Source organism: Onychostoma macrolepis, chromosome 05 (assembly GCF_012432095.1).
Source record: "Onychostoma macrolepis isolate SWU-2019 chromosome 05, ASM1243209v1, whole genome shotgun sequence".
Lineage (NCBI taxonomy): Eukaryota > Metazoa > Chordata > Actinopteri > Cypriniformes > Cyprinidae > Onychostoma > Onychostoma macrolepis.
Window position 1 is genome coordinate 40,531,130 of NC_081159.1, and position 13,273 is coordinate 40,544,402.

The 13,273-nt window shown below is 36.7% G+C and overlaps 1 protein-coding gene across 2 annotated transcripts in view; it reads left to right on the top strand.

Moving 5' to 3' along the window:
* nipbla (NIPBL cohesin loading factor a) overlaps window positions 1-8,898 on the top strand; it is a 49,102-nt gene extending 40,204 nt beyond the window's left edge. For both annotated transcript variants that reach the window (XM_058774450.1, XM_058774451.1), the window contains exons 35-45: window positions 119-367; window positions 1,034-1,124; window positions 1,654-1,827; window positions 2,017-2,207; window positions 2,712-2,819; window positions 3,069-3,269; window positions 3,370-3,516; window positions 4,996-5,426; window positions 5,526-5,700; window positions 6,138-6,317; window positions 7,796-8,898. In XM_058774450.1, the coding sequence (XP_058630433.1) occupies window positions 119-367; window positions 1,034-1,124; window positions 1,654-1,827; window positions 2,017-2,207; window positions 2,712-2,819; window positions 3,069-3,269; window positions 3,370-3,516; window positions 4,996-5,426; window positions 5,526-5,700; window positions 6,138-6,317; window positions 7,796-8,164 (2,316 nt within the window). In that variant the 3' untranslated portion in view covers window positions 8,165-8,898. The remainder of the gene's footprint in view (window positions 1-118; window positions 368-1,033; window positions 1,125-1,653; window positions 1,828-2,016; window positions 2,208-2,711; window positions 2,820-3,068; window positions 3,270-3,369; window positions 3,517-4,995; window positions 5,427-5,525; window positions 5,701-6,137; window positions 6,318-7,795) is intronic.
* Window positions 8,899-13,273: the final 4,375 nt, after the last annotated feature.

Here is a 13,273-nt window from a genome sequence, read left to right on the forward strand (position 1 = left end):
TAAATTAGCTTAACCTACTGACTGGTTGTTCATTTGATGACATGTAGTTACAGATACACTTTTGCATCCTATTTCTGCACATCCCCACTAAGTTCTTTCTCTCTTTCTTTTCGCACAGGTTGTCCAGTACTGTGTGAGCTGTTTGGGTGCGATAGTGAATAAAGTGACTCATAATTATAAGTTTGTATGGGCCTGTTTTAACCGTTATTATGGGGCTCTAACTAAGCTAAAGATACAGCATCAGGAGGGTACGAACAGCATGGCTCTGGCTGCCACCAAAGCAGCCCTGCTCAGATCTCTCTTCACTGTGGGAGCTCTCTGCAGACACTTTGACTTTGACCTCGAGCAGTTCAAGGGCGCCACTAAGGTATCGCAACCTTTCCTGATACGTAATTATGCCATTATACATAAACCTGCATGTGGTTTACACGCAGCTGTGATTGCCATGTAGTTATTTGCTCTTTAACTTTAGCTCATTAGCATTAACAAACAAAAATTACATTGAAACAAGACTTGAGATGCTTTGTAAGATGATGATGATGATGATGATAATAATAATAATTATGAATAATTAATTTTTGCATTATATGTACATATTTAGCTTTCTGAAACCCAAGATTGCTTGTTATAAGTGGGTTTTTTAAATCTAAAGATATTATTTAAAATGATTAATTTTATGAAATCTTTCTAAGATTGCCCATTTTGTTTTATTTTCAATTTTATTACTGTGATATTTTATGATTTTAGTTTAACTTGAGCTTACACTTTATTTTAAGGCGTTCTTGTTACAGTGTAATTATTCATTTAAGTACTGAAGAATATTAATTAACTACATGTACTTACTGTATGTTTAGGATTAGGTTTCGGCTTAGGGTTACTTGCATGTAATTATGCATAACTTATTGTTGTTATTATTATAGTAAGTACATGTAACTTGTTACAAGGACACCTTAAAATAAAGTGTTGCCTAATTTGGTATGTTTAGCTGAAACTTGCTTTATTTAAACATGGAATTTTGCACTGGCATTGACAGGTTGTAATAAAGGAGAAGGTTTTGGAATCATTACTGTACTTCACCAATCATGAGGATGAAGAAGTTAGATGCAAAGCCATCATTGGGTTGGGTACGATGAAACATTCATTGTTGTTTTCATATTTTTAATATACTATTATAGTATTTATTCATATTTTAAATGAGCTTTTATTTTTATATTTTCCTTTTTTATTTTTTTAAGTTTTATTAATTTTGTTATATGCTTTTCATTTATTGTTTTTTTTTTATTTCTATATAGCTTTAATTAAGATTTATTTCAATTTTAGTTTATTTTAGTACTTCAACTAAAAATTATTTGTTAATTGCCAAGGCAATGTTTCTAATTTTCCTTTGCTTTTTTTCCATCTAAATATTTGTATTATATTTCAGGTTTATTTAAATGACTGAAAATAGTGCTTAATAGTTTAATTTTACTTAACACTAACAACATTTCAGAAGAAGAACTGTGTAATGCTTAATACCTTAGATGCATAATTGTGTATTTTCTCAGAATTTTGTTACAGAACCAGTTCTCTAAATGATTTCATACATATTTTAATTCCTGAATAATAATAAAAAAAAAATTAAAAAAATTCAATTTTCCTTCTCGTGTTCTGTAGGTTTCCTGCTCATCATGCACCCAAGTCAGATGTTCGTTCCAGAGGTGAAGTCTCTGTATAACGGGCTTCTGTCTGATAAGCGGTGCTCCATCACGCTGAAGATCCAGGTGTTGAAAAACCTCCAGATGTATCTCCAGGAGGAGGACTCTCGCATGCAGGAGGCTGACAGAGAGTGTGAGTGACCATGACATTGTAGGCTCAACATTTTTAAAATTGCTAGTATGATTTTGAGATTAATAACATTCACTACACTAACAGCAGAAAACTTGGGCCAAACTAGAAACTTGGATTGTCAAACTCCATAAATCTCTATAAACTCTGTACCACCCCTAAAGAAAGCTTGTTGTGTTTCTATCTTTTCAGGGCAAAAAATGTCAAAGCAGGAAGATCTGAAGGAGATGGGTGACATCTCTTCTGGTATGAGCAGTTCCATTATGCAGCTCTATTTGAAGCAGGTGCTGGAGTCTTTCTTCCACACGCAGTCCAGCGTGCGACACTTTGCCCTCAATGTCATCGCTCTGACCCTCAGCCAGGGACTCATACATCCCGTACAGGTACACACTCCCCTATACAACAACAGTGACATTATAAACCCATTGTCAATGTCATCACTAGTCCTGCAAAGAAAAATCATTAATCTTTGCATGTTATTTTGTTTTTCCTTGTTATAATTGCAACACCAAAACCGTCGGTATGATTTTTCAAAGTATTTGATCAAAAATGAAGTAAAAACAGTAATGCTATAAAATTGATGCTGAATTTTCAGCATCATTACTCCAGTCTTCAGTGTCACATGATCCTTCAGAAATCATTCTAATATGCTGATTAGCTGGTCAAGAAATATTTATTTTCAGTGCTAATATTTTGATGGAAACACGAATAGAAAGTTCAAAAGAACAACATTTTGGATTTTTATTTCCATTCTATAGATTTTTGTTTTGTTTTCCACAATCCAGAAAATGTAAAAAAAAAAAAAAAAAAGAATCACGGTCACACTCGTCACTGTCACAGCCTTGGCTGCAGAACCTGTCACTTTTCCTTCCTCCTTCCAATCACAGTGTGTGCCATATCTGATCGCCATGGGGACAGACCCAGAGCCCACCATGAGGAACAAAGCGGACCAGCAGCTGGTGGAAATTGATAAGAAATACACTGGATTCATCCATGTGAGCACCAGTCCACACACCTTGCCATATGTGTCTCATGCAGTATCATTATTTTATTCATAAATTGTATAATTCTGGTTCACCATTCCTACTGGTCAAACACATCGAAGCTGTGAATGTAAGAATGTACAGTGGAAAACCACATTATACCGTGAAACATCCAGCTTAAACCAACCTGAACGCTAAATTGCTTTATTGCATCATTTAATTGAATTACTATTAAATCATATAACTTTAATTACTCTACAGATGAAGGCTGTAGCAGGGATGAAGATGTCGTACCAAGTGCAGCAGGCCATCTTGGGATCAGCAGGATCCGTGGTCCGTGGTTTCCGTCAGGACGAGTCCAATTCTGCTCAATGTTCCCACCTCTACAGCATGGTCCGCGCAAACAGACAACACCGGCGAGCGTTCCTCATCTCTCTGCTCAATCTGTTCGACGACAGCTCGGTTAGCGCTCTTTGTGTGTCTTTCTCTTCCTGACGCTGGCTCTTTGTTGTGATGTTGAGACTGACCTTTTCCATCTGTCTGTCTCTCTGTGTCCGAGCAGAAGATTGAGGTGAACATGCTGTTGTTCATCGCTGATAATCTGGCATACTTCCCCTATCAGTCTCAGGAGGAGCCGCTGTTCATCATGCATCATATAGACATCACACTGTCTGTGTCAGGCAGCAACCTGCTGCAGACATTTAAAGAGGTAAGCGTGCTCTCAAGTGCTTGTGTCTAACCATAACCGTTTGTGTAGCACATTGGTCTCAAACTCAATTCCTGGAGGGCCACAGCTCTGCACAGTTTTGTTCCAACACATCTGATCCAGCTAATCAAGTTCTTCAGGATCACTAGAAACTTCCAAGCAGGTGTGATTTGGAGCTGGTTGGAGCTAAACTCTGCAGAGCTGTAGCCCTCCAGGAATTGAGTTTGAGACCACTGGTGTAGCACATTTCAGCACTGATTGTTTTGTGAGCCTGTCGCTGTGTAATCCAGCTTTACGAAGCAGCTGTGTTTGAAGGATGGAGCAGTGCAAACTCACATTTCTGTGTTTGAGCGTAACAAAGCGCTGTTGACCATTTGCAATGGGAAGATGATGTTTACATAGTACATAGTAGCACAAATGGCCCAATTAATTTTAAAACTCAAAAAGATAAAAATGGTCTTGATAGTCTTATAAGGCTAAAAACTAAAATGCATGATATCCTCTTATAATCAGGGATATGGTCCCACCCCATATTCATATGGATTTCCATATTTTCCAACCTGAAGTATGACCCACATGAATTGCTTTTCGAGTGAAGTGCAGCACTTTGTTCATTTACACACAAGCAGCTCATGATCCTGTGTTTTTAGTGTCTCAGAGCGGCAAACAAACTCATCTCTGTATGTACTTTGTGTTTGGGTCACTTATAATGTGCAACGATTAAAAGTGAAGAATAAATATTAGTATTGTAATTAGACTGTAATACTGAAACTTTGATAAGATACCTTGAAAAATATCGATATTCAATAACATTTTTAATACCACGCAGAAAAATTAGCACAAAATTAAGGGCATAAAAGTTTTGTAATAAATATAACAATGTTAGAACATGATAATGAGGTGTATTTTGTGCATTAATGAAAACTACTTGAGGTGGTAAAACACAGGAGAAAAACTTGTGTACGTTATAAATACAGAGAAGTATTTATTCATTACATTAATTTTCCTATTTTTACCCAAAAGAGAATGGTATGAGCATTTAATCAATTTCTCTGTTCTGTAAAATACAATTATAATTAATACTTGTTTACTTTACAGTACAATGTTATTTTAGTAATTTATATCTTCAATGATTTTTTTATAATATATAATAATTTATTATTGTGATGATTATTATTATTATATTTGAACAGTCATATTGAATGGTAGATTTTTTTTAATTGATAAATGATCACAGTTTTTTTGCACCAAAAACCTAATTTAGATTTTAAAACAACACATTCTCCATTCTTGCAATTACTCCAATTACTGCTGTAAGTTTATACATGTAAATGTATATGTAGGTTTATATATGTAAGTAACCTCTGTTATGACGGTATTTAACACACGGTTGTTTATTAAACATGGATGGTCATGTTAATGCGCTGATGGTTGTGACCGTAGTTCCTCCATGACTTCTAAACGGGCTATTGTTGTACCCAGTCTCTCGTTAAGGTTCCAGGCAGGAAGAGCAGAAAAAGGAGACGGCGGCGGCGGCGGCATCATCATCATCATCATCATCATCAACATCAACATCAACAGCAACATCAACAGCAGCAGCAGCAGAACGGTTCAGAGGAGGAGAGGGGAGAGCAGGACGAGGAAAGAGAAAGGAACAGCGGAAATGAAGAGTATGACAATGATGATTATGAGGAGAATGAGGAGGGGCAGCGGGTGAGGAAGCCCAAGCCCACGGAGGGCGCCAGGCAGTCAGAGTCAGATTCTGAGTCTGACCTTGAGGATGCTGATGCTGTTATGGAGCGTCTCCCTGACGACACAACATCTCTCCTGGACTTTGCTAGGGCATCACAAGGCATACTGTTACTGCTGGTGCTCAAACAACACCTCAAGAACCTCTATGGCTTCTCGGACAGGTAACAAACACCCATCATGCATCTCAGCAACCCTGAAATGATTGTTGTTCTCTTCAGGTTTTATATTTACTGTCTTTATTCTGCTCTCTTCCAATGCAGCAAAATTCAGAAGTACTCTCCTACAGAGTCGGCGAAGGTGTACGATAAAGCCGTCAACAGGAAGTCATCGGTCAACTTCAGTCCACGGCAGACCATCGACTTCCTCCAGAATGATGAGATTCGTGACGAGATGACCTACGAGCTGAAGAGGAAGATCGTCAAACAGTTCCTCGATGTAAGTTTTTTACAAATTTTCTTCAAGAAGTGTTATGGAATGTTATATTTATATTGTTAGTAATATTATTTAACATTGTTTTAATAGTAATCATAAGAATATTTGTTGAAGAATTACTTCAATATATTATTAGAATATAATAATAATAATAATAATATTTTAAAGCAATCAAACTTAATGTAAATATATTATATTTATATTGTTAGTAATATTTTGTTTTTGTTTGTTTTTAATAATTATAAGAAATTTGCCAGTAATGATCATTGTTTTAATTAATTATATATATATATATATATATATATATATAGGCATTCCAATTTCTGTTAATAAAATCACTTGAAAACAGCAGAAGTGCTTGAAGAATTATTGTGTTGGAGAATGGGGGACCTTTGTGTGAAAATGTTGAGAATTGCTGATTTACACTGTTTGATTCTCAGTTTAAGTTGCTGATGGAGCACCTGGACCCTGACGAAGAGGACGAGGAGGGAGAGTCGAGTGCAAACGTGAGGAATAAAGCCATTACGGCACTGCTGGGGGGAGCAGCCACAAGCCCCCGAAACCACCACACTGTTGACTCCGAGTATGAGGACAGTGACGGAGAGGAGAGGACACCAGGGGTGAGAGAACGCAAAACAATACAACACAGCCAGACCTCTGACTGTCAACCTAGAGGGCTGTGCCATATGTGTAGTCTAGAGTAATATCAGAAATGAAATTAGCTGACATTGCCGACATTATCAGCTGACATTAAGTATGTCACTCACTTTGCAAAAAAACAAATAAAACACACCTTGAGAGTGCATGCTTTCAATGTAGCCTAGTAGCATGCAGACATATAGGGTACATAAATGCCACATATGGTGGCAAAAATACTCCTGTATGAGTTTTGTCACACAAGCAAACTGTTTTTCCCAAATATCTGCACGATTACAAATGTGATATTGATTTTATATAACGGCTCAATAAACAAGTTAACAAACAAACAATAAACCAATTTTTTTGGTCAATATAACACACCCTTAATAACCCAGTCCAATCCTCTTAGTAGCTTATTCTGTGTAAAAATTAAATGCAAAATTAAATGGAAAGTCTGAAATAGTATTCTCTTGTAAAACATACTCCAATAATCTTTTATTTACAACTTTGAAAAATCAATTTTTACAGAGTACATTTTGGTTCAATGTTAGTTGCTGTGTAATCACAGTTTGCTGGTATTATTGTAGCAGGGTTTCTGCGGGTCTTAAAGTGGAAGTGAAGCAGTCAGTCAAGTTTGCATTATTTAGTGAAGTGATTTCCACTTTAGTTAAAAAATATGTAACAGACATATTGTCACAGCGCACGAGTACTGCACTGAAATCTCTTTCACACTGACTCACTTTTGAATGGCTTAAAACACTTTAAAGTTTAAACCGACAAGGCTTAAAACACGCGAGAATGATATTTTCTTGAGGAAGCAGCACTGGCCCGATCGTTCAGCAGATTGTTCAGTTAAACACTGCGTTCTCTTAACAGCAGGTAAACTAATTGTTACACACCAGTACTGGTGAACGTGCCAGTGCAATGCAAATATGTCTGAAAGGTCTGACATTAGATGCTACATGAACGATATTGTGTGAAGCGTTGTTTGTATACATCACATTGCGCCTCGCAAAATCTGGAATCTGAGGGTGCAAAAAAATCTAAATATTGAGAAAATCGCCTTTAAAGTTGTCCGAATGAATTCTTAGCAACGCATATTACTAATCAAAAACGACGTTTTGATATATTTACAGTAGTACATTTACAAAATATCTTCGTGGAACATGATCTTTACTTAATATACTAATGATTTTTGGCATGAAAGAAAAATCTATAATTTTGACCCATAAGGTGTATTTTTGGCTATTGCTACAAATATACCCCAGCGACTTAAGACTGGTTTTGTGCTCCAGGGTCACAAATATTCTTAAATTTACCTTCATAAAACCTGCAGAAACCCTGTATAATAATAAATGTAATAAGGGCACATTCAAATAAATTGTTAGTGCCAGTAGACAAGTTGGAGAGCGTCTGACCAGTCATTGCTCATGTTTTGTTTCTGTGTCTCTCCTCACAGGCGTCTCGACGCGGGAGGCGTGCGGCAGACTCGGCGGACCTGCTGTCGACAAACATGAACGAGTCCATCAGCGCACTGGACATCATCGCCATCCACTGCCCCAAATACCGAGACCGGCCGCAGATCGCACGCGTGATCCAGAGGAACAGCGACGGTTACAGCATCCACTGGATGGCGGGATCGTACTCCAGCTCCTGGACCGAGGCCAAGCGGCGCGACGGACGCAAGCTGGTACCTTGGGTGGACACCATCAGAGAGACTGACATCATCTACAAAAAAATCACACTCACCAGTGGCAACAAGCTCAACCACAAAGTGGCGCAGACTCTACGGTCACTCTACGCTGCCAAGGACAGGAACTCCAGCTAATAATACATACCTCCCATCTCGGATCCTCTCAGCCTAATGCATCACACACACACACACACACACACACACACTCACACTCACACTCTCTCATCGTCTCTCCCATATACCAACATGCCTGTCAGCCAAACATCTCCTGGGTCAGCCAAACACACACAAACACGAGCGGCTCTTCTACACTACAGACTCTTTCTCTCTCTGATGCACTCTGGGTCTGGCGGTGACGTTTGGACCTCTGCGCCAGAGTGCATCGTCGTATCGCAGGAATAAAATGTTTGGAGAAACATTGTATGGGTGCTCCTTCGCTGTTGTGCAGCAGATTTCTGGTTGTTTGATTTCTACTCCCAGTGTATCATAGTTTAACATAAAAATATTGTTTATATCTATAAAAGAAATTTAAATATATACTGAATGTTGAATTAGTTTGTTGAATCTTTTTACTTTTTTTCTTCCTTTTATTTTTTTTCCATTTTCCTTTCGGATTTCTTAGCGTCAAGCGGCTTTCTATAGCTTAGCTCCTTCTTTACTGGCTGATGACGATGATTTTCTCTGTTGAGCTGTTCGTCCATTTTGTACGATAGCACCGTGTGGCTGTAATTTATTGTGTATAGCATGCAGTGTCTGTGAGGAGGGCTGTGTCGAAGGAGATTTGCGATTACAGGTCGCCCTGCTCAATGTAAAGGGACCCACATGCCTCTGATGGAACAAATACTGCAATAAATTTTCTACTTCTCTTACTTGCAAGTGTCATTCTGTCCGTTTGCAAATCCTGATCAATTATCGTTTTGTTTATAGCTTTTTTTATTTTTGTTGCCATGCACGCTTCCTTTATTGACGTATAGTGAAGAGAAGACAAAGAATTACGTGGAGAAATGCGTCCAGGGTAAAGTTGCCCCAAGTCATCATTAATTATCATTTAGAATTATTATCATTATCAGCATTTATTATCTTTTAGTATGATTACAAAAATGTCCAGCCTCAGCTTGTAGTTCACATGTCTTTTTGTTGTGAAATCTTCACTGATTTTTATAAAGTTAACATAACTTTTATATTGTTAGTCATATTTCAAGATGAACACTAATTAGACTGAAACAACTTATGCTTGATTATCCATGCATCATTTTTTAAAAACAATCATGCTAAAATGTGAGTCTCAAATATGATCATCAGGCTTTTGAGGAATGTGTGTTTGTTCATCTCTCAATCATCATTGTATTGCATTGCATTATATGTTTAGAAACTAGCATAAAATCTCTAAATATAAATATCAGCAACTGCGCCAAAATGCATATTTTTTTGGTTTCTGAGCCTCTGAATAAATAAAAGCCCGATGTATCAAATAAATATAACACTCAACCAAAAGTACATTTGCAAACTTATTTCAGCTTATCAAAAATGTTTTAATGGTTTAATTTACTGTTCCATTAATAAATAAATTTCATATGTCAGGCTTTACAGTGCAAAATATTGTTGAATTTAGAGTAGCATACTATTTCTGTCATATCTTTGCATGGTGGAAATAGTAAGAATACTACAAAAGTATGCTTTTCAGCCTTTATTTATTTCCAACTGTACAAGATTTGAATTAAACACACTTTTAATATAGTGTCATGTGACTGTAGCATACTGCTGTTTAAACATTTGTTGTATACCTAGTGTGTCATCACTTTGAGTAAACAATTAAAGAGTTCTATAGGCACTATAAGGTGTATATACTGCATAGTATTTAGTGTTTGGTTACTTAATATTGTCAAAGGTTATGTTCAGAATAAAAGGGAGTGAAAATAGCTGCTTTCGACCCTCAGGTCTTCATCAGGCACAATGTTCAGAATAGCACACTACCTTTTTCCGCAGTATGTAGTTCATATTTAATAAACAGTATGCACATTGTCTGTATGGACAAAATGCTGCAGCACCACATTTGCCAAAGTGTTCAGTGTATAAGCGCACTGTGCTATGTACTGTATCCCACAATGCAATGTGCTCAACCTGCCATTAGCTGTGTAATGAACTGGAAGTAAAAGCAATATCTCTTTATTAACTTATTTGTAATGCCAAAAGTTAAAACGTTACCTTAAGGTGACAGCTAGATGTTAATCACTCATTTATACACACATCATGGCGCTATCATGTAAGTATCTATTGATTTAATACTTGTTTTGTTTTATTTTCTTTGCTAAAACATGATTTTGCACTGAGTTTTGTAGTTTGTATGTTTGTTTGTTTTTTATGCCGAGGAAAGAGGCTCCTCTGTTTCCACTGGAACCAGAAGTACCAGAAATGTGGGTTTTCCATGTGAATTGTCTCCTGAATTCAGAATGAATTCACATGACGTTCTGCTGTTTAATGGATTCACTTCCAGCATTTATACACGTTGTCCTTGCCAAAAGCAATTTCTAACCTATGAAATATTTTGGCGCGGAGCATAAGCATTTTCCATTTACTGTTAAGTGTGAACTGATGAAATGCATCAAACACCGCAATGAAATCATGTTCCAACTGCATAAATGCTACTTTTTTAAAGTATAATGTTCAGAAAAAAATTCTAGGATATGTAGCTTTTACTGCTCTGATAACAAGCTGTTAAATGTTAATCTTGCTTCTAAAATTGAAAAAATCATTTATAAAGGGCATACATAGGCCTATAAAAGGTTCATGCTACTGTATGTTTAAATAACGTGACCCCCAGTGAGGTTTCATTGGTCCAAAGTTCAGTCATTTCTGTAGAACATCACATAACTTTACCTGTCAGCAGGTGCACAGGTGCTGGAAACAGGACAACAGGTGCTTGCTCAATGGAAATGTTTTTCCTGTACGTCATTCTGGGAGAAGAATGTATGTTATGATTGGCTGAAGCCTTCATCTCGCAGAGAATACATGATTTCAACTGATGAAAGACACAGAATAGTCCGCAGGTCTTCATGAGAATAAATGTGTATGAAATATAGATCAGTGTAGGTTATTTGTGTATACAGAATGCATTAAAACATTAGATTCAATTACAAATAATCCTAAATCCTATCCTGTCTAGTTCTATCCTGTCAAACAAACTATTACCATTTCTAAAAATAGCTTCTTTCTCTTGAACTTCTGATACGTTTCATACTTTTTTTTTTTTTTTTTGTAATTTTTGTGTTTTTGTAATTTTTTTAAAAATGTCTATAAATTTGATAAATTTTCATTTCAGTTTTGGTTATTTTAGTATAAAACCATGACAGTAATCCACAAGCAATCCACACCACTCCAGTCCATCAATGAACATCTTGTGAAGTGAAAAGCTGTGTGTCTGCAAGAAACAAATCCATCATTAACGCATTTTAGTTTTATACAGTCGCTTTTGGCCAAAATGCAAGTCCATGATATGTGGGTTGTGATGTTTTTATCAGCTGTTTGGACTCTCATTCTGACGGCACCCATTCACTGCAGAGGATCCACTGCTGAGCAAGTGACGTAATGCTACATTTCTCCAAATCTGTTCCCTTGAAGAAACAAACTCATCTACATCTTGGATGAGTACATTTAAGCAAATTTTGGGTGAACAATTCCATTAAAATATAGTAAACCTATGCAGCAGGAGATTTCTCAGCAGATCCTCTACATTTGTCTCTATACGTTAAACAGACAATGAGATGTATTATTACTGCTCATGATGGCGTGTCTTCTGTTAACACACAATGCACTGTAATGAGGCGCTTCATCACTTGAGCTGAACGCTGTGGTCGTTCTTTCAGATATTGACTTGAAATGCTGCTCTATAATTACAGATAAAGAAGGAGAGGCTGGGGCGTCGAGTCGAGCTACAAGCTGAACAGAAAGACCGGCTGTGTCGTAGGAAAAGGTACGAGATGTTTTCACACATTCAGTGAGATGGTGAAGTCTTATAATGTCACAAAAGATTTCTATTTCAAGTAAGTTTAAAAAAAAAAAAAAAAAAAAAAATTTTATTAATCAAAGAATTCTGAAAGAAATGTATTGTAGCCCAGACAAAAATATGAAGCAGAACGACTGTTTTGAATAATAATAATAATAATAATAATAAATGTTTCGGTTTCACTTTATTTTGATGGTCCCTTTAACACATTCTATTGACTATAAGTAATGTTGCACCTACATTTCTACTGACTCTACTGACTCTCTGTTAGTAGTGTATTAGTAGACTGGTAGGGTTAGGGTTAGATTAAGTTGACACGTTCTTGCAAAGTTACTTATAGTCAGTAGAATATCTGTTGGGAGACCAACACAATAAGGAGTTAGTAGATATGAAGCAGACAGTCTACTAATACTCTTATGAGAGTTTGTTGACAAGTAGTTGCAACATTACTTAGTGTCAACAGAATGTTCAAAAGGGACCATCAAAATAAAGTGTTACCAATGTTTCTTGAGCAGCAAATCAGCATATTAGAATGATTTCTGAAGGATCATGTGACACTGAAGACTGGAGTAACGATGCTGGAAATTCAGCTTTGCATCACAGGAATAAGTTCAATTTGGAAATATATTCAAATAGAAAATTGGTAATATTTACTGTTTACTGTGTTTTTCAAATATCAAATAAATGCAGCTTTTTTGAGCATTTTCTTCTTTCTTTACTTTTCCCCCAATAAATGGTCTGCTTTGGTTTATTTTTTATATCTCAGTGGAAATGGCTCTATATTCAGGCTGCTCTTCTTCTCTCTGTCTAGTACTCACATTACAGATTCACAACAGCTAATGACTAATTACTGATGTAACCGTTGACCTGTCTTTGTTCGTCATGTTGAGGTAACAGCATTAACAAGCTTGTTCCTTGTCGGTCGGTGTATTAACTCTGTCCTGTGTGGTGTGTGATGACAGGTGTGTGCGGCGGCCGAAACGTGAACTCTGAATCAGAGATCAGATCTCCACCACACTCCATATCTCCAGTTTCATTCTCTTTTCTTTTCCATCACCACTCTCTATTAATACACCTCTTTTCCACGAGCCCAAGCTCTTTATTATGTTTCCAACCATTACATACAAGTTATAAACTCACTGCACATGTTACAGTCTTGTTGCATGATAGAAGTGAAGATTTTTAAGCCATAACAGTGTTTGATGACAATGCACGTCAACTAAATGGTGTGAATTTGGTTT